The sequence below is a fragment of the Elephantulus edwardii genome, unplaced genomic scaffold (genome assembly GCF_000299155.1).
Source record: "Elephantulus edwardii isolate Elephantulus edwardi_28Jun2011 unplaced genomic scaffold, EleEdw1.0 scaffold00074, whole genome shotgun sequence".
Lineage (NCBI taxonomy): Eukaryota > Metazoa > Chordata > Mammalia > Macroscelidea > Macroscelididae > Elephantulus > Elephantulus edwardii.
The window spans coordinates 5,461,849-5,479,944 of NW_006399824.1; the positions used below are offsets into that span (position 1 = coordinate 5,461,849).

Genomic DNA, 18,096 nt, shown 5'->3' on the forward strand with positions numbered 1-18,096 from the left:
CTTTTTTTAGAGCAAATTAGTTTTCCAGTCAATAATCCATACACATCGCTTGTGCCCCTGGTTGTGACCCCCTCAACGCCACCTTGAGCTGCACTTCCCTGACCCCACTCATCCTCCAGCTCATCGCAGGGAGCTATCCTGGGCACCCTCCGGCTCACGGATGATGTTGTTGTTGTTATGTGCCGAGTGACGAGTCGCCTGCGACTCATAACGACCCTATGTACAACAGCCCTAAACTCCGCTCTGTCCTGTGCCAATCGCACTGTCTCTGACACTCCCATCCCAATTATCCCAGTCACTGAATCAATCCACCTCATAGAGGGCCTTCCTCTCCTGCGCCGTCCCTCCACCCTCCCAAACATGATGTCCCTCACCAAGGACCGGTCTCTCCTCACTACATGTCCAAAGTAAGTTAGACGGAGCCTCAGAATCCTTGCCTCCAAGGAGCCACCCGGTTTAACCCTCTCCAAGACAAATCTATTTGTTTTCCTAGCAGTCCATGGTATTCTCAATACTCTTCTCCAGCACCACAGCTCAAAGGCATCAGTTCTCCTTCTATCCTCCTTGGTCATTGTCCAACTCTCTGATGCATAGCAGGTGATTGCGAAGACCATGGCCTGTATCAGACGCACCTTAGTCTCCAGAGAGACACCACTGCACGGATGATAGATTTATGTATTATTTTTCTATACAGGGTACTACCGAAAAGAATTTGCTGACATAGAAGAATTTCATGAAAGAACTTATGTTCAAGAGGCAATGACGATGAATGCTCTGAAGAATTGGCAAAAGATAAAGCCCCAGAAATTGATGGAATACCAACTGATGTATTTCAACAAACAGATGGTGCCCTAGAAGTGCTCCTAGGCTATACAGAGAAATCTGTATAGATCTATATTTATTCTCATCCCCCCCCAAAAGGATGGCCTGATAAAGTGTGGAAATTAATGAACAATATCATTAGTATCACATGCAAGCAAAATCCTGCTGAAGGTCATCCACAGAACCAGGAATAAAAGCTGGGTTTAGAATTGGCGTTGGCACTGGGGACATCATCGCCTATGTCAGATGAATCTTGTCTGGAAGCGAGTACCAGAGGAATGTCTGTGTTTCATTGACTGTGAAAAGGCATTTGACTGTGTTGGATCACAACTAGTGGAAAGGTGGAAAGAGAGACAAGCTGGGTGGGTGCCAAGATTACTAGGTTTGTACATGGTGATGAAGTTCCCATCTGACAATTTGTCGTCGTCTCCCCTCTCCCTCCCCTCCCCGTAACTTTTCCAGACAAAATGAGTACTTGAAAAATCTTAAGGCTAACGAGAGACTCCTGCGTTTGCTCAATTGTAAATGGTTCTGCTAAAAACTAAGGTGGACTTTGGGCTCGAGTTAAGAGACTGGTCGGGAACATCAAGTTTAGAGTTGATGATTTAGAACCCTGGTTTGCAGGAAAAGGAGGTCAAGTTTGCAGCCTTCAGCAGCTCTGGAGATGTAGTCCACGTGGGTCCAGGCGCGCCGCCGAGGGGCGGGTCCGCGCAAGTCACTTGGGCGCTGCTGGCTCCGCTCCGTCTGCGCAAGCGCGCGGCTCAACGCGCGCTCTTTTCTCTGTTCAGTTGTAACAAACCCGTCTTCTCCAGCGACAGTTTTTGGTACCTGCGCTCGGAATGGAGGAGCTGGATGAGCTGGAAGAGCTGATGGAAAAGAATTTCGGAGATGAGACCGCGCCGCCCACGGAGACGTGAGCGGAGCCGGGGGAGGGCCTGGGAACAGCGCGGGAGATTTAAATGAGGAGCGGGACTCGCTTGGTGCCACACTTTAGCAGACCTAGGGGAGAGCTCCTGTGACCCAGCAGCTGCCTCAGGCCCTGGGGAGCCCCTAGCAGCGTGCAGATGGAGGTTGGCTTCACAAGGTCTTGATTTCCCCTCATTCCCAATTTTGGGCAATTCCTATCACTTTCATTTATTGGACAGCTAAGAGTTCAAATCTACGAGAAAGCAAAGCGCTGTTGCTTCTGGCTGCGGAAAAGTGTCTTCATAAGAGACATTTTCAATTTACAGAAGCTTTTCTCTGTATTAAATACCGTAAGCACATGGGCCTGTGTAGGACTTCTCACCCGCATTCGTGGTTGGGAATTATTTTTTATAATAAATGACAATACTGAGGGACCTTTGCAATGAGACTGTTGATTAGAAGTATCTCTTGAGATACCCTGGCTTTAGGCTAGATCTTGTGTAGGAGGATATGTAATAGATTTTAGAGTTGAATGATAAAAATAATGTGAAGGCAAAGTACAAGGCATTTGATGTTGTAATGGAAAAGGTTATGATTTTGAATTCTCAGTTAACATTCTCACATAGATTTGTTGCAAACTAGAAAGAGACTTGATTGATGACTTAAGATGGAAGAAGAGCTGTTTTATAGTTTTTGAGCATTTTTAATAGGTTGGATCAGATAATTTCCATGTTTAGTCTGAATTTAAAGATGAAGCTCTTAGTAGGACTTCTGGTGAATCACCCACAATACACATCTAATACACTTCCTGTATTTCTACAAAGAGTAGTACCCAAGACATCTCCTTTAACTGGTACTTACGGAAAGTTTGACCCAAGCAGTAGAAATATTTTAGATTTTTCCTTTATTCTTACAATGGTGGGTGCCCCACACCCCAAAATTATAGTTTGGTTTAAAAATTACTCCAGAGGATACTATCAAGGTTTAAAGATTATCTCAAGGAGTAAATTCAGGTGTTTCCTTATTCTCAATAGAGACAGTAAGTTTGGATTCTATTTTCCTCCCATTCTGTGGTTGTTATTAGGTGCCCTTGATCGAGTTCAGGTTCATGTTGTTGGTAGAAGTTCTAGAGAGACCTTAACTCATAATGATGTTGTGAACCACAGATCTTTGCCCATCCTGTGCCTTCCTCATCTCTAATACACTTGAGTGCTTTGTTACTGTCAGGGTGTCCATCTGTATTGTTGGTCTTCCTTTCTTCTATAGAGCCTCTACCTTTACAAGCATGATGTCCTTTTCCAAGGGCTGGCACCTCCTATCAGCATGACTAAAGTATGTGAGATGACGTGTCATCATCATTACTCTTAAGGAGCACTCCTGTTGCCACTCTCTCGAAGACATATTTGTTCTTTCGGTGGTCTATTCATTACTCTTCTCCAATACAACTCAAAGGCAGCAATTCTTCTGTCATTCTAATTTATTGTCCAACTTGCAGATACATAGTATCTAGTTGAAACAACTATGGCTTGGATCAACTGCACTTTAATCTTGGATTCCACAGGAATTTGAAATTCTATTCCACATTTCCCCCCTTTTGATAAAGTTTCATTGAGTCCTTAATAAAAATGTTCAGTATTTAAGGTGGCTTATTTTTTTAAAATTTCTTGTGTGTGCTAAAATAATTTTGTGTGTATATGCTTTAGGTTTCAGAAAAAAATGGAAATTTCCTTTCCTAAAACACTCCTGAGCCGAGGAATGGATAACCGGTACCTGGTTTTAGCTGTCAATATTGTCCAGAATGAAGTGGGAAACCATGAAAAGCATCTTACCATCACTGCCTCCCAGTCACTGGGAGATAAAGAGCTGTGCATTCTTAGGAATGACTGGTAAATTTTGTTTTACTTTCCACACAGATTTGGCAAAGTCTTAAGGGGAGCATTGTAAAATCCATCACATTGTAATAATTTGCTTGTTAGTGAAAAGGAGTATAGGGAGACCCATGTCTTAGTGGTAAGGAACGGCACTGCTAGTGCAGAGGTATGTGGCTTGAATTCATCAGCTGCTCCAAGGGACAAAGATGAACAATCTCCTCTCATTGGATTTACTGCCTCTGAAAACCCACTGAAGGATCAGCTATGGGTTGGTTCTGATGCAGAGGTACACAACAAAGGGAGTAAATTGATATTGCATGAAAATTTTACCTATTTCAACATCGGAAACATTTATTTCAAAACCATTTGATTTTTACTGTCATTTGAAAGTCAGTATTTTTTGGGCTAAGGAGGCAAGGATTCTGAGGCTTCGTCTGACATACTTTGGTCATGTTGTAAGGAGAAACCCGTCCTTGGACAAGGACATCATGCTTGGGAGGGTGGAGGGTGGGCGCAGGAGAGGAAGGCCCTCTAGAAGATGGATTGATTCGGTGACTGGGGATAATCAGGATGAGTGTGTTGGAGACAATGAGACTGGCACAGGACAGAACAGAGTTTAGAGCTGTTGCACATAGGGTTGCTATGAGTCGCAAGCGACTCAATGGCACTTAACAACAACAGCAATACTTATTAACAAGTATAAGGAGCTTTTTAATGACTATTCCTGTTTCTCAGTGCACTGTGTTTGAAGATTGTAACTTAAAACTTGTTAGTTCTCACTAATAGCAAGTTTAGCTATAGCCTAAACATTTTTAGACTTTAGATTTCTCTTTGTTTTTGTTGTTGCATACCAGAGTCATACCCAACCCATAGCTGAACGTCCAGTGGGTTTTCAGAGGCAGTTAATCACATGGGAAATTGCCCATCCTTCTGCTGCAGAGTAGCTGGGGGCCTCGAACTGCATGCCTTTGTGATTGCAGCTCAGCTTTTTGCCACTAGGTTACCAGAGTTACTTAAGTTAAATGTGGCATGGCAGGGGTGCCACAAGATGTAAAGAAATAAGATGTTAATTTAACTGGCTCTTTGAGCTGTAAATTAGATGACATGAATTGTTGTTTTTAGGTGCTGTTGAGTGAAGTATGACTCATAGCAACCCTGTCAACAAAAGATCTGAACCCTGTTAAATCCTGTGCCATCCTTAGACTTTCTGATACACAAGAGCCCATTGCGGTAGTCACCGTGACAGTCCACCTGGTCAAGGGTCTTCCTCTTCTTCTTCACCGACACGCCACTCTTCCTAGCCTGATATCCCTCTCCAAGGAATAGCCCCTCCTAGCAACATGTCCAAAGTATGTTGAGGCAAAGCCTCATCATTCTTGCCTCCAAAGAGCACTCTGGCTGCACCTTCTCCAACACATACCTACCCATTTTTTCTTTTGACTGTCCATGAGATGTTCAGTGCTCTTCTCTAAAACCATAGCTCAAAGGCATCAATAATTCTTCTGATATCTGTATTCATTGTCCAGCTTTTAGATGCATTGCTTGTGATTGGGAAGACTATGGTCTGAATCAGGTGCACCTTAGTCCTCAGACTAACATCATTACTCCTCAATAATTTGGTGAGGTTCCTAACTGCAGATTTTCTCAGTGCAGTGGGTCTCCTTATTTCCTGACTGCTGGTACAAAGGGTGTTAATTGTGGATCTAAGCAAGATGAAGTTGTTGACATTTCAATCTCCATCCATCATGATTTTATCTATTGGTTCAGTGGTAAGAATCTATTTTCTTGACATTGAGATGTAATCCATACTGAAGGCTGCATTCCTTGATCTTCTGCAAAAAATGCTTTAAGTCTTCCTCACTTTCAGCAAGCAAGGTTCCCTCCTTTTCTGATGCCATATTCCTCTTCATAGAGTCCAGCTTCTTGAATAATTTGCATAGCATACAGGTTGAATAGTAGTACAGACATATTTGTTCTCTTTGTAGTCCGTGGTATGGTCACTACTCTTCTCTAGCACCACAACTCAAAGACATCGACTCGTCTTCTGTCATCCTTAGTTACTGTCCAGCATTCTGATGCAAAGATCATGGCCTGGATTAGGCACACCTTAGTCTCGACTAAGACATCGTTAGCACTCTGGAGAGATCCCTGGCAGCAGATTTTCCTGATGCAAATCATCTTTTATTTCCTGACTGCTAGTGCCAACAGTGTTGATTGTGGAACCAAGTAAGCTGAAATTGTCAAAATCTCAATATCTTCTCTCTATCATGATGTTGCCAGTTGGCCCAAGTGGTGAGACTCTGTTTTTTGATGTTGAGCTTCAATCCATATGGAAGACTGCAGTCCTTAACCTTTGACAGCAAATACCTCATGTCCTCAATTTTGCGAAGCAAGGTTGTGTCATCTGCATAACACAGATTGTTGACAAGTCTTCCTCCAATCCTGATGCCACATTTCTAATCATAAAGTTCAGTCTCCTGAATAATCTCTTCCACGTATAAATTTAAAAGCTTTGGAGAAAGAGATGCACTTCTTTATTGATTTTGAACCATGCAGTGTTTCTTTTCTCTGTTCTGACAATACCTTCCTGGTCTAGTTACAGGTTTCACATGAGCACAATCAAGTGTTCTGGAATTTTCATTCTTTTTAAGGTTAGCCACAATTTGTTGTGATCCACACTGTCAAATGCCTTTTCATAGTCAATGAAACATAAATAGACATTCCTTTTTGCTTTCAGCCAAGATCCATCTGACATTGGCAGGATGTCACTAGTGTCATGACCCCTTCTAAACTCAGCTTCTATTTCTGGTAGTTCTCTGTTATTGTACAAATCTCTTAGACAGTCCTAAATATTCTGTGAAATGCATGCAAGCAACCATTAAATTACTAAATCAGTTTTTAGGATATTTAAAAGTTGTAATAAAGATCAGCAACCCAGTTATATATTTAGAACTGTTACACCAAGTTTTGACAGCTTTTGTAATAGATGTTGCTAGGCTTCAGCAATTTTCTGCTGTGGTTTAAAGAAGACCCATGAGTATTCCCAGATGTATTTATTTCATGGTGGAAAAGGGTAGCGTGACTAGGGCTTAATTTAGAATATCATATACTCATATTTCATGTTTTAAAAAGATCCATAAATTTAGGAATGTTTTTATTTTTTCTTAAGATAAGTGTTCTATGGTTTTAAAGCCTCTTTTATAGGTTTAATTTAGAAACCTATGTATATAATTGTTCTTTCTGTCTGTTTGCAGGTGTTCTGTTCCAGTAGCTCCAGGGGACATCATTCATTTGGAAGGAGACAGCATCTCTGATACTTGGATAGTTGATAAAGATTTTGGCTATTTGATTCTGTATCCAGACATGCTGATTTCTGGCACAAGTGTAGCCAGTAGTATTCGTTGCATGAGAAGAGCTGTTCTGAGTGAAACTTTTAGGGTACATAATATTAATAGCTAATGCTTGTGCAGAATACTGTTACATTTATTCCTCCATTTAATCTACTTAACTATCCTTTTTTGTTGGGGTGGGTTTTTTTTTGTTGGTTTCTTTTTAGATTTTAATGAAATTGACAAAGAACTTGGATTTCCATTCATTCATTGATGCACATATTTCTCCCAGTCCACCCTCCCCTCCAGTTCACATTTTTCTTTGGAAAAAAAAGGTTTTTCATTGTTGTACAGTCTCCCCCTCCCCTAACCACCTTACTATACTGCTCTTGTTCTGGACTCTTGTCATGCCGATAGTATCTAATAATATATCCTTTTATTTGGTTTTCTCTCTTATTTGTTTCAATGCTGTATACATTAGTTATCCCCTCTTCTCTTAGTTTCCCCCAAACGCCTTAACACTCCTGTTCTTAAACAGTGACATTATACAGTATTTGTCTTTTTGTGAGTGAGATATTTCATTCAGCATAATGTCCTCCAGGGTCACTCATTTTGTGTAATATTTCATGTGTTCCTTGTTTTTCATTGCTGCATAATATTCCAATGTATGAATATACCACAGCTTCTCTCTCCATTCGTTTGTTGATGATGGGCACTTGGATTGTGTCCAACTCATTGTTACTGTGAACAAAGCAGCAATAAACCTGGGTGTGCATATATCTGCTTGGGTGACAGTTCTGATTTCTTTAAGGTATATTCCCAGTAGTGGAAATGCTGGGTCAAATGGTATTTCCAACTTTTTGAAAACGTGCCATACTGCCTTCCATAATGGTTGTACCATTTTACCCTTGCAACAACCGTGAATAAGGGTTCCAGTTTCTCCACAACCTCACCAGCATTTGTTGTTTCCTGTTCTGTTAAATTTTGCTATTCTTACTGGGGTGAGATGATACCTCATAATTGTTTTGATTTGCATCTCTCTTAGAGCTAGGAATTTTGAACATTTCTTCATGTATTTGTTTGCCATCTGACTGTTTTCTTTGGTGAAGTGTTTGTTCATATCCTGTGCGCATTTTTCAATTGGGTTGTTTAACTTGTTGTGGTGTTTGAGTATTCCCTTATCCAGCATGTCATTACCAAATATTTTTTCCCCAATCTGTGGCTTCCCTTTTTACCCTGTTGGAGAAGTTTTTGGATGTGCATAAGGATTTGATTCTTAGAAGGTCCCATTGACCTATTTGATCCTCTCCTGGTTGTAGGTTTTTCAGAATACTTGAAAGACTGTTCAAGTTGTGGATTAGTAGTGCTTCTTGGGTTCTTCCAAGGTTTTTTCTAGTGAAGTTTATAGTCCTTGGTTTTAGTCCTAGGTCCTTTATCCACTTTGAGTTGGTTTTTGTTTATGGTGTGAGATGTGGATCTTGTTTGAGTTTCCTGCAGATGGTTTTCCAATTTTACCAACACCTTTTGTTAAAAAGGCTGTCATTTCCCCACTTGACTGATTTCATCTCCTTGTAAAAAAGTCTACTGACCATAGGTAGTTGGGTTAATTTCTGGATTCTCAATTCTATTCCTTTGATCTATGTGTCTGACATTATACCAGTACCATGCTGTCTTGACCACCACGGCAGTGTAGTAGTATTTGAAATCAGAATGTGAGATACCTCCTACTTTGCTTCTCTTTTTAAGGAGTGCTTTGCTTATTTGGGGCTTCTTTCCATTCCAAATGAAATTGGAGACTGCCTTTTCCATCTTGTTGAAGAATGGATTGGTATTTGTATTGGGATTGCATTGAACGTGTAGATTGCCTTTGGTAGGATTGTCATTTTCACAATATTAAGTCTTCCTATCCATGAATCTTCCATTTCTCCAGGTCTCTTTTTTGGTTTCTTGTAGTAATGGTTTGTAATTTTCTTTGAAAAAGTCTTTTGTTTTTCTAGTTAGATTTACTCCCAAGTATTTAATCTTGTGATTAGCTATTGTGATGAGTATTGTTTTTCCAGTTCTATATTATAGAACGATAGCTCCAGTTCTATATTCTCTTTGTCACTGTAGAGAAATCCAATTGATTTTTGTATGCTGATCTTGTATCCTGCCACTTTGCTGAATTGGTCAACTATGTCCAATAGTTTTCTTGCTGAATCTCTAGGTTTTTCTAAGTATAATATCATAGCATCTGTATATAATTTTACCTCCTCTTTGCCAATTTGGATACCTATTATTTCCTTCTCTTGTCTTATTGCTACCACTAAGACTTCCAATACAGTATTGAATAGGAGAGGTGATAGTAGGCATCCTTGCCTAGTTCCTGTTCTCAATGGGAGTGCCTTTACTGCTCTCCATTCAGAACAACTTTGGCTCTCGGGTTTGTGCAAATACTTTTTACTATGTTGAGGAAATTCCCTTCTGTTCCTGTTTTGTTGAGTATTTTAATCCAGAAATGGTGGTGTATTTTGTCAAAGGCCTTTTTCTGCATCAGTTGACAAGATCATGTTGTTCTTGTTCTTTGCTTTTAATGTGATTAATTACACTGATTGTTTTTCTTATGTTGAACTATCCTTGTATACCTATTATGAATCCCACTTGGTCATGGCTTAACATTCTTTTGAGATAGATGATATTAATCAACCCCATTTTACAGGTTAGGAAAACCAGTCTCCGAGAGTCTAGCCCAAAGCCACATAGTTAGTAAGTGGCAGTGCTGCTAGGTCTCATTGCTAGTTCTTGAGTCCTTTAAATCCTATTCAATTTTAACCATGTGGAATTAATTTGAGTGATGGAATCTTTTGTTTTATACATTTAGAAAGATCTAAATTTGGCTTCACATGATTGCTAATAAACAAAATGTAAATGTTAAAATTCATTGCCATTAAATCAGAGCTGACTTAAAGCAGACCTTCCAGCGGATTTTCTGAAGGTTGGAAATCTCACAAGGGAAAGTTTTCTCCCAAGGTGGAGTTTTTAGGGACTTTCTCCCAGCATGATGGATATGTATTTCCTGAGATTCTCCATCTTTGAGCTAACTTCAGATCTCACTATGATCTCCACCAGGAAACCTCAGGTGTTAATCTCTTCATAAAATTGTTATGAAATATTTCAGACATCTACTAAGAGTTCATTATAATGACCCCTCTAGTACCGAACACTTAGTTTTAATAACCAACTTTGTGCTGCTTTCCCTCTTCCTATCATGTCACAAATAAAGGACGGCTGAGGGTGTGCCTGTGGGAAGGCTCAACTAGCCAAGAACATTTTAAAAGCATAAATACAGTAGCTTTGTTTTGCCCAATAAGATGAATAGTAATTTTTAAAATTAATGTCCTTTAGTGCCTTTTCTCAAAAAAATCTTTTTATTGAATTGGATTGTTTGAATCATTGTATGAGCTCCTGTATTAAATCTGGTTGATGTGACTTTAACTTGATTTCCAGCTCTGCTAGTTCTACCTTCCACCTACTCACTTTATTTTTTATTTGTTGAAAAGCCTGGGTTGTTTAATAAAAATTAGTCCCCCTCCCAATTGTTTACCTTTGGAAAAAATATTACTTTGTGTGCAGGAAATGAAAAATACCACGGAACAAGAAGGATAAAAAGAAGAAAAGATACCTTACCTAAATAAATGTTCTCATTGTGTTAGTTGACACTTATTTGTAATTTATCTTTAGAGTTTATTCCTTTTGTTCCCTTGAATTATAGAGGAGAAATAATCTTTTAGGAGTTGGAAAGCAAATCTGAATTATTTATTTTTTTTTTTGTTTATTTTGGTGAAATACATGTTATAATAGGATAGCCATTTTATAATTTTCAAGCATATAATTTAGTGGTATTAACTACAAATATTATTTCCTTTTTTTAAATTTATTTTAACAAAAGTTTACAGAGACTTAAGGTTTGCAGTCATTCACTGTTGCACTTTTCTCCCTGGTTACCCCTCTCCCCCTCAATTAATTCTTGAAAAGTAAAATTCTTTCATTGTTATACAATCCCTCCCCCACAAATATTATTTGTTACAGTCTTTATTTTGAAGTATTTTTTTATATTCCTGCAGAACCTGTAAAAACAGCACAGAAAATGCCTCTGTAATTTAATTTTTAAAATTCCTGATGAAGGTTTTCAAAAAAACCTAAGAACTTTATGTATTTTTTAAAAAAATATCTTCAAGGGAGAGATCTAGATTCATAAAATAGTTCATTGGAAAATAAAATAGTTTATTTTTCAGTAAAACTTTTCTGTGAAAAGTTTCTGCTATGAGACTTAAAAATTTCTTTTTATTTTTTTTATGTTTTTAAATTTTCTTTTAAATAATATGTTTTACTTCTCTGAGTCTTTGAACTCTACCTTGATGGACTTTCTTTTGGATAAAGTGTACAGTATTTTAAACATATTAAGCATTTGAAAATGTTTAAATATTTATAGTCTTGTTTCTTTAAAATAGAGACATTTTAGAAATAACTCATAAGATAATTTAGAACTGGGGCAAGTGTAAGTCACCTACTTTGCAATTGCTGAGAAATAAAACTTTGTTTATTATCTAGTTATTTGTTTTACCACTGTTCTTGGTTGATTTAATAGGCTAGATACTCTTGTGTTTGTTTTTGTTTTTGTTTTTTTTAGAAGTCTGACCATACTACCCGCCCAATGCTCATTGGTACAATTCTTCATGAAATATTTCAAAAAGCAGTAAGTGATAGTTTTGCCCCAGAAAAGCTACAAGAACTTGCTTTGCACACTCTTCAAGAAACAAGGCACCTGAAGGAAATGTAAGTATTAGAAGGAGTACAATTTTATTACTTTTTTCTGTAATCTTCAAGGTATTTTTTGTTTTTATTCCATTTCCATGGCGCTGATTCTAACTCTGTAAGATTCTGTAAGACAGATTAAAAATGTCCCAAATGATGTCCAAGGCTGTCTGTATGATCTTTTTTTTCCTATTTATGCATTTATATTTTTCATTGCTTGGTTTCAGTAGTAGTATCACCAATAGTTTTATGTAACTGAGACATCTGTATTTATATGTGATGTGATGGAATTAGAATAAATAATACAATATTTTAATGTCATATGACTTATTTCAGTGTATTTGTTCTGTATTTAATACCTCTTATTTGGCAGGTACCGCCTAAATCTGAATCAGGAGGAAATAAAACAAGAAGTAGAGGAGTATCTTCCTTCATTTTCAAAGTGGGCTGGAGATTTTATGCACAAGGATATGTCAACTGATTTCCCTCAGATGCAGCTTTCTCTGTAAGAAATCTTTAATGCTTTTTGTAGAATTAATTTCATTTTCAGTTGAGTAAAGGTATACAAATCTTATTGAAGAATCCTTATATTTTTAGTGTTCCTTTTTAATGTGATTTGAAAATTTACGTAGCACATTAATTATTCATTTAAACCTTCATATCTTTAAAAACTCCAGAAACCAAAAAAACCACCTTCATACACATTTCATTTCATAACATTAATTACCATACCCCAAAATAATTACCCACTTCCTCCCTGTAATTCTCATTTCCATTAATCCTCCTATCCTACCCCTTTCTGGTCCCTAGTCTTTATCCTGGGATAAATGCTACTGTTTTGACCTTATATGGTTGATTATTCTGAGAATGGAATACCTCACTGGTGATACTGATCTCCTAATAGGCCTCTCTGTTGTTTGGCTGAAAGTTGAACCAGAAGGGTGAGTTTTGTTAGTATTCATTTTTTAGACTAGGATTTTATTCTCTATATTGATTTAGAGCTTTTATAAAATTTAGTACAACTGATTTTTTTGGTTTGCTTATTTTATAAATTATGGTGCTGAGTGTCTTCCTAAGACAAGAAAGACTCAGAAAAGAAACTAGTCTATAGGAAAAGAAGTCTACACAAAAAAGAAATTTTTTTTTTTTACAAAAAAGAATTTAATGAATGTTGTTGGCTGCCATGATCATGTTTCCATTTCATTGCTATCATGTGACAGAGTGAAACTACTCTGTAGGGATTTTTTTACTTTAATATTATGGCAGCCGGATCTTTCTCCTTAGAAGCAGCTGCTATTGTTGTTATGTGCTGTCAAGTCAAGTATGACTCAAAGTGACCCTGTGAACAAAAGATTTGAACCCTGTTCTATCCTGCTCCATCCTTACACTTCCTGACACACAAGAGCCCACTGCAGCAATCACTGTGTCAGTCCACCTAATTGAGGGTCTTCCTTTCCTTCCCTAACCCTGTATCTTTCTCAGCATGTCCTTCTCCAAAGAATAGCTCTTCTTAGCAACATGCCCAAAGTATGTGAGTTGAAACCTCATCATTCTTGCCTCCAAAGCTCACTCTGGCTGCACCCTCTCCAAGATATATCTGTTTGTTCTCTTGCCCGTCCAAGGGATGTTCACTGCTCTTCTCCAACACCACAGTTCAAAGCCGTCAATTCTTCTGTCATCTTTATTCATTGTCCAGGTCTCAGCTGCATAGCAAGTAATTGGAAAGACCATGGCCTGAATCAGATGAACCTTAATCCTCAAACTGACATCATTATTCTTCAATAATTTGGAGAGGTCTCTAACCGCAGATTTATTGCCAGGTGCCTTAAATTGATTCCAACTCATAATGACCCTGTGTGAACAATGAATCTGAACCTTGCCTTACCCTGCATGGTCATTATGATTTTTAATATACTTCAGCCTATTGTTACAGTCATTGTGTTACTATCTTGTTGAAGGTCTTCCTCTGTAATCTTTTATCTTTCCCAGCATGATGTCTTTTTCCAAGGAAAGTGCCCCCTGAGTATATGCGTTTACCATCCTTGCCTCTTAGGAGCACCTGGTTAGACTTCCTCCTTTTTTTGTTCCAACCTTTTTTGTTCTTTTGTCAGTCCATGTGATATTCAGTACTCTTCTTCAACACCACTATTCAAAGGCATCAGTTCTTCCCATTCCATGGGTTCACTCACATAGTGTCTTATGCCAGACTTCTGTACTGCTACTGTTTCTCTGCTGTTTCTTCTTGGGTTTGGTGTTACACATCTCCTCAGTTCCTTCTGAACCCTCACCGGATTTGCTTCTGAAGTCCATAATTCTGTCAATGTGTCCTCAATCTAGACTTAATATGAGGCATCTTATAACTGCCTGCTTCTACTCATTGTTGAATTCTAAAACTACTTCCACAAGTTATGTATCTGTTAAACAGCGGAATAAACCCACTCTTGGTACTAAATTCAGTCATAGTTAACTAGGGCTGCTGTAACAGAAATACTACAAGTAGAAGATTTTAATAGAAATGTATTCTCTTACATTTTGGGAGGCTAGAAGTTGAAATTCAGGTTGCCAGCTCTTAGAGAAACCTTTCTCTTTTTGTTGTCCTTTATCCTCTCGGTTTCTTTGTGTCCTGCATTTCTTGGAAATCTCCATGTGTCTTGGCATCAGTCTTTCTTGGATTTAGGAGTCCTTAAGAGTATAGACCATGAGACCAAAGATTGTTCTGTGTTCTAGCTCTTCTTTTTTAGTTGTAATTCTCCTGAGCTCTGCTTGCTTCCTTAATCTCCCTTAGATTTCAAGATTCCTCTTTAAAACACCTGCATCTTACCCTGTCACATTAACTTCATAGGCATTAAGATTTACAACACATAAGATAATTATATCAGATCACACAATTGAAAATAATTTCATAAAATTAACAACTATGGCCTATTTGTATTGATTTATGCTTTAGGGGGACAAATAATAATTATTAAGGAAACAAAAATAGTGACATGACTCAGTACAGTTGTTCTCATGTTCATACATGCACTAGAATTACTGGGAAAGTTTTCTGGTCTGTATTAGTAGAGTTCATCTAAGGTAGGACTTGGGAAGTTATAGTCTTAACAATTAACCATTGAATACAAACCATTAAAATAATTAAAAAGAAAAAACTACCCCAGACTAATAAAAGCAACTAATAACAAGGTGATGGCTGGAAATTTAAGGACTATGTTTTGAGAATGACTGCTGTAACTATTTGTAGATTTTGTATACTCCCTTTCTCTGTGTCAGTGTATAAAGTCAGTGTTAACACATAAGAAATAAATGGAATTTTCTAATAATTTTTTTTTTTTTAAGGCCAAGTGATGATAGTAAGGATAATTCAACATGTAATGTAGAAGTTGTGAAAGCTCTGGATATTGAAGAAAGCATTTGGTCCCCTAGGTTTGGACTGAAGGGTAAAATAGATGTTACAGTTGGTGTGAAAATACATCGAGGATACAAAATGAAATATAAGATAATGCCTTTGGAACTTAAAACTGGCAAAGAATCAAATTCAATTGAACACCGTAGTCAGGTAAAAACATTAAAAAACTACCTAAATTTATATATTTTTATTTATATATATGTATATATAATAAAGATGTACTCTTCTTTTTATAATTTGATTCTGTTTTGGGTATTCTTATATAATTTTACATAATACTTTAACATTTTTAATACCTTGAGTGTCCCATTTATTTTATTTGTGCAACAGCAAGACTTTTTCTCCAGTAAAGTAGTACAGCAACTGAATATGTAAGCCAGTGTTGCCAGATATGTGCTGCCAAACTACCAGTTTCAACAGATGCTATTGGGAAACCAGTGTATTTTTGGAATTTCTCAATACAGTAGTATTAAAGATTCTGAAAAATCTTAAAGCAATACCATTTATTTTAGCTGTGTTTAACTCAATATTTCTTTCATTGACTTTGGAATTATTTTTCATAGAACATCTACTTATAGCATTGTAGAAAATATTGGTATGAATTAATTCTTTCCTTTCTGGCCGCTAATCTGATATTAAATTTTACTAGGTTAAAATTGAGCACTGTCTTACCATTATGTTCAAGGTTTTTATAAGTTCATCCTCTTCCTCTCTAATAACCAAAACAACTTTCTTCTGCCCTTTTAATGTATTTGAAACCCTTATTAGTTACAGTGATTAGCAACTCTGAACAGAACATCTGAAATTTTCACCTTGGTAACACAGAGAAGCTTAAGTTACAAATTCGCTTCAATGAAGGAAGATTCTTTTTTTTTAAATGAAGATTCTTATTTTATGAATGAATTTGGTACTGAAAAATTCATTATTTACAAGCCATTGATTTGACATTTGAAACACATTTTTTCCAAATAAAAGATATTATGTAGACCTGGGATTCTCCAAACAGTTGCAAAAATCTACTTAACTTGTAAAGTAGTGTAGTGTTAGGAAATTTAGTGCAACTTGTTTTATTGACACAGTGACTGTAATACTGGGCTCGAGCATGTCAGCGATCCTGGGGATGGTGCAGCTAGCGCAGGGTTCAAATCTGTTGTCTATAGCGTCAGTTGGATGGCATTTAACATCAGGAGTAAGCCTGTGCCATAATATCATGAGAATTTAACTTCAAATTCCTAAAAGAAATCGTTTCTTTTTCACTATTCTCTGAAGCAGAGTCTTATGTAACTCTTCCTTCTGCTCCAGTTTCCATGGAGATGGAAAAACTCCATGGATGGACTTAGATTTGGATGACTCCTTTGGTTCAGAGTCCCAAGGCTTTGTCCTCTGGTTTATAAATTTAGTTAAATTTTTATTTAATCCCTATACTGTGGCATGGATTGACACAGTTACTGTAACAACAGGTACATCAGAGATGATGATGATTGCACAAAATGGGTAGAGGCTAGGTCTGCTGTTCATAGGGTTGCTGTGGGTCATAGGCAACTTGATGGCACAACTTAACAACAACTGGTGGCTTAGTCTGTTGAGAATTGTGTTGCTCAACCCTAAGGCTTTGAGGTTCGAATCTACAAGTTGCAAGAAAGAAAGCTAGGCATTCTCCTTCCACTGTGGTTCACAGCCTTGGAAACTGAATGAAGTGCTGCTGTGAGTTGGAACACACTCAGCGACCTTGAGTTTATGCTGTAGAAGGGGCCACAAGTAAAGTGGTTCTAAGAAGACCTCCCAGCGCGTGTTTCATAGGCCCAGATTTTGAAGCAATAGCCTTTTATAATGAGTTTTATATATGCAGTGTCAGGCTTAATTAAATATCAAACTTTGAAATATTTCCATATTTTATCTGGTTGACATTTGAGGCTAGCATAAGTAGTTCTATAAATGTTTTTGAACACTGGCATATAGAAAATTTTATTTTCTTTGCTAAATTTATATATTAGGATTTCTTTTCTATTTCTGGCACATTCATTAGTTGTAAAAACATCACTGTTTTTTGATAGGAGCAAAAGAGTAAATTCAGTGTAAGTTAACATTAGTTATTTGCTTTAAGTATCTGTCTGGGGTATTTAGTAATTGGTATATAGATATAATTTGAACTTGTGCTATAAATAGTGTTTTGTGTCTTCTGTTTAATCATTATGTTTAAAATATACTTCAGTCTTCTAAAGGGATAATTTTTTACATGCTTATGCATGTTCATTTTAATTAATAGAGTTAGTGTTGTAGACCTTTATAATTTAAAAACTTGGTCCTCATGAGGTATTGAATATTTTGGTCTTAGGAATTTTTTTTTTTTTTTTTGGTTTTGGGAATCTTTTGGAAAGCAAATCAGCTTGCCATTAAGTTGTATATGACTCCAAGGAAATTTTTTTTTTCTGTTGCTGCTAAACCTTTTTTCATGAACTGAAATGCCTATTTCTACCTTATCTTAAGATTGTTTCTTTGAAGACCACCACATAAACCTAATAATTATATATGGTCAGCATTTTCTCTGCTCTTTTCCTCCGTTGTTGTTGTTGTGTGCCATGGAGTCTGAACCAACCCATAGCTAACCTTCCAGTGGGTTTTCAGGGGCAGTTTAATTATACAGGAGGAGATAGACCTCCCTCCAAGCAGCTTGTAGAGTTGAACCGCTTGCCTTTGGGATTGCAGCACAGCTTCTTACCACTAGACCGCCAGAGCTCTAAACCTAATAATTTAATAATGCATCCTGTGCTGACACAGCATGCTGTCTATAGGATTAGTTTCATTTATTTGTCACACTAACTGGCATCAGTGACAAACATTTTGATACTTAGTTCTCTTGTTTTTAGCATAGGGAAAATGGTGTAACAAAGGGACTACATACCATTAAGTCCAGAACAGAAAGCAGTTTGATCCATTTGCTCCCTTTAATTTATGAGAGCTCTGGTAG

The 18,096-nt window shown here is 37.4% G+C and overlaps 1 protein-coding gene across 1 annotated transcript in view; it reads left to right on the forward strand.

The window, feature by feature from the left end:
• The first annotated feature begins 1,661 nt into the window (after positions 1-1,661).
• The window catches only part of DNA2 (DNA replication helicase/nuclease 2), a 33,134-nt gene continuing 16,699 nt past the window's right edge, over positions 1,662-18,096 (forward strand). Inside the window, exons 1-6 of the mRNA XM_006889051.1 lie at positions 1,662-1,735; positions 3,432-3,614; positions 6,854-7,037; positions 11,598-11,743; positions 12,096-12,227; positions 15,059-15,278. Coding sequence (XP_006889113.1) covers positions 1,662-1,735; positions 3,432-3,614; positions 6,854-7,037; positions 11,598-11,743; positions 12,096-12,227; positions 15,059-15,278 — 939 coding nt within the window. The remainder of the gene's footprint in view (positions 1,736-3,431; positions 3,615-6,853; positions 7,038-11,597; positions 11,744-12,095; positions 12,228-15,058; positions 15,279-18,096) is intronic.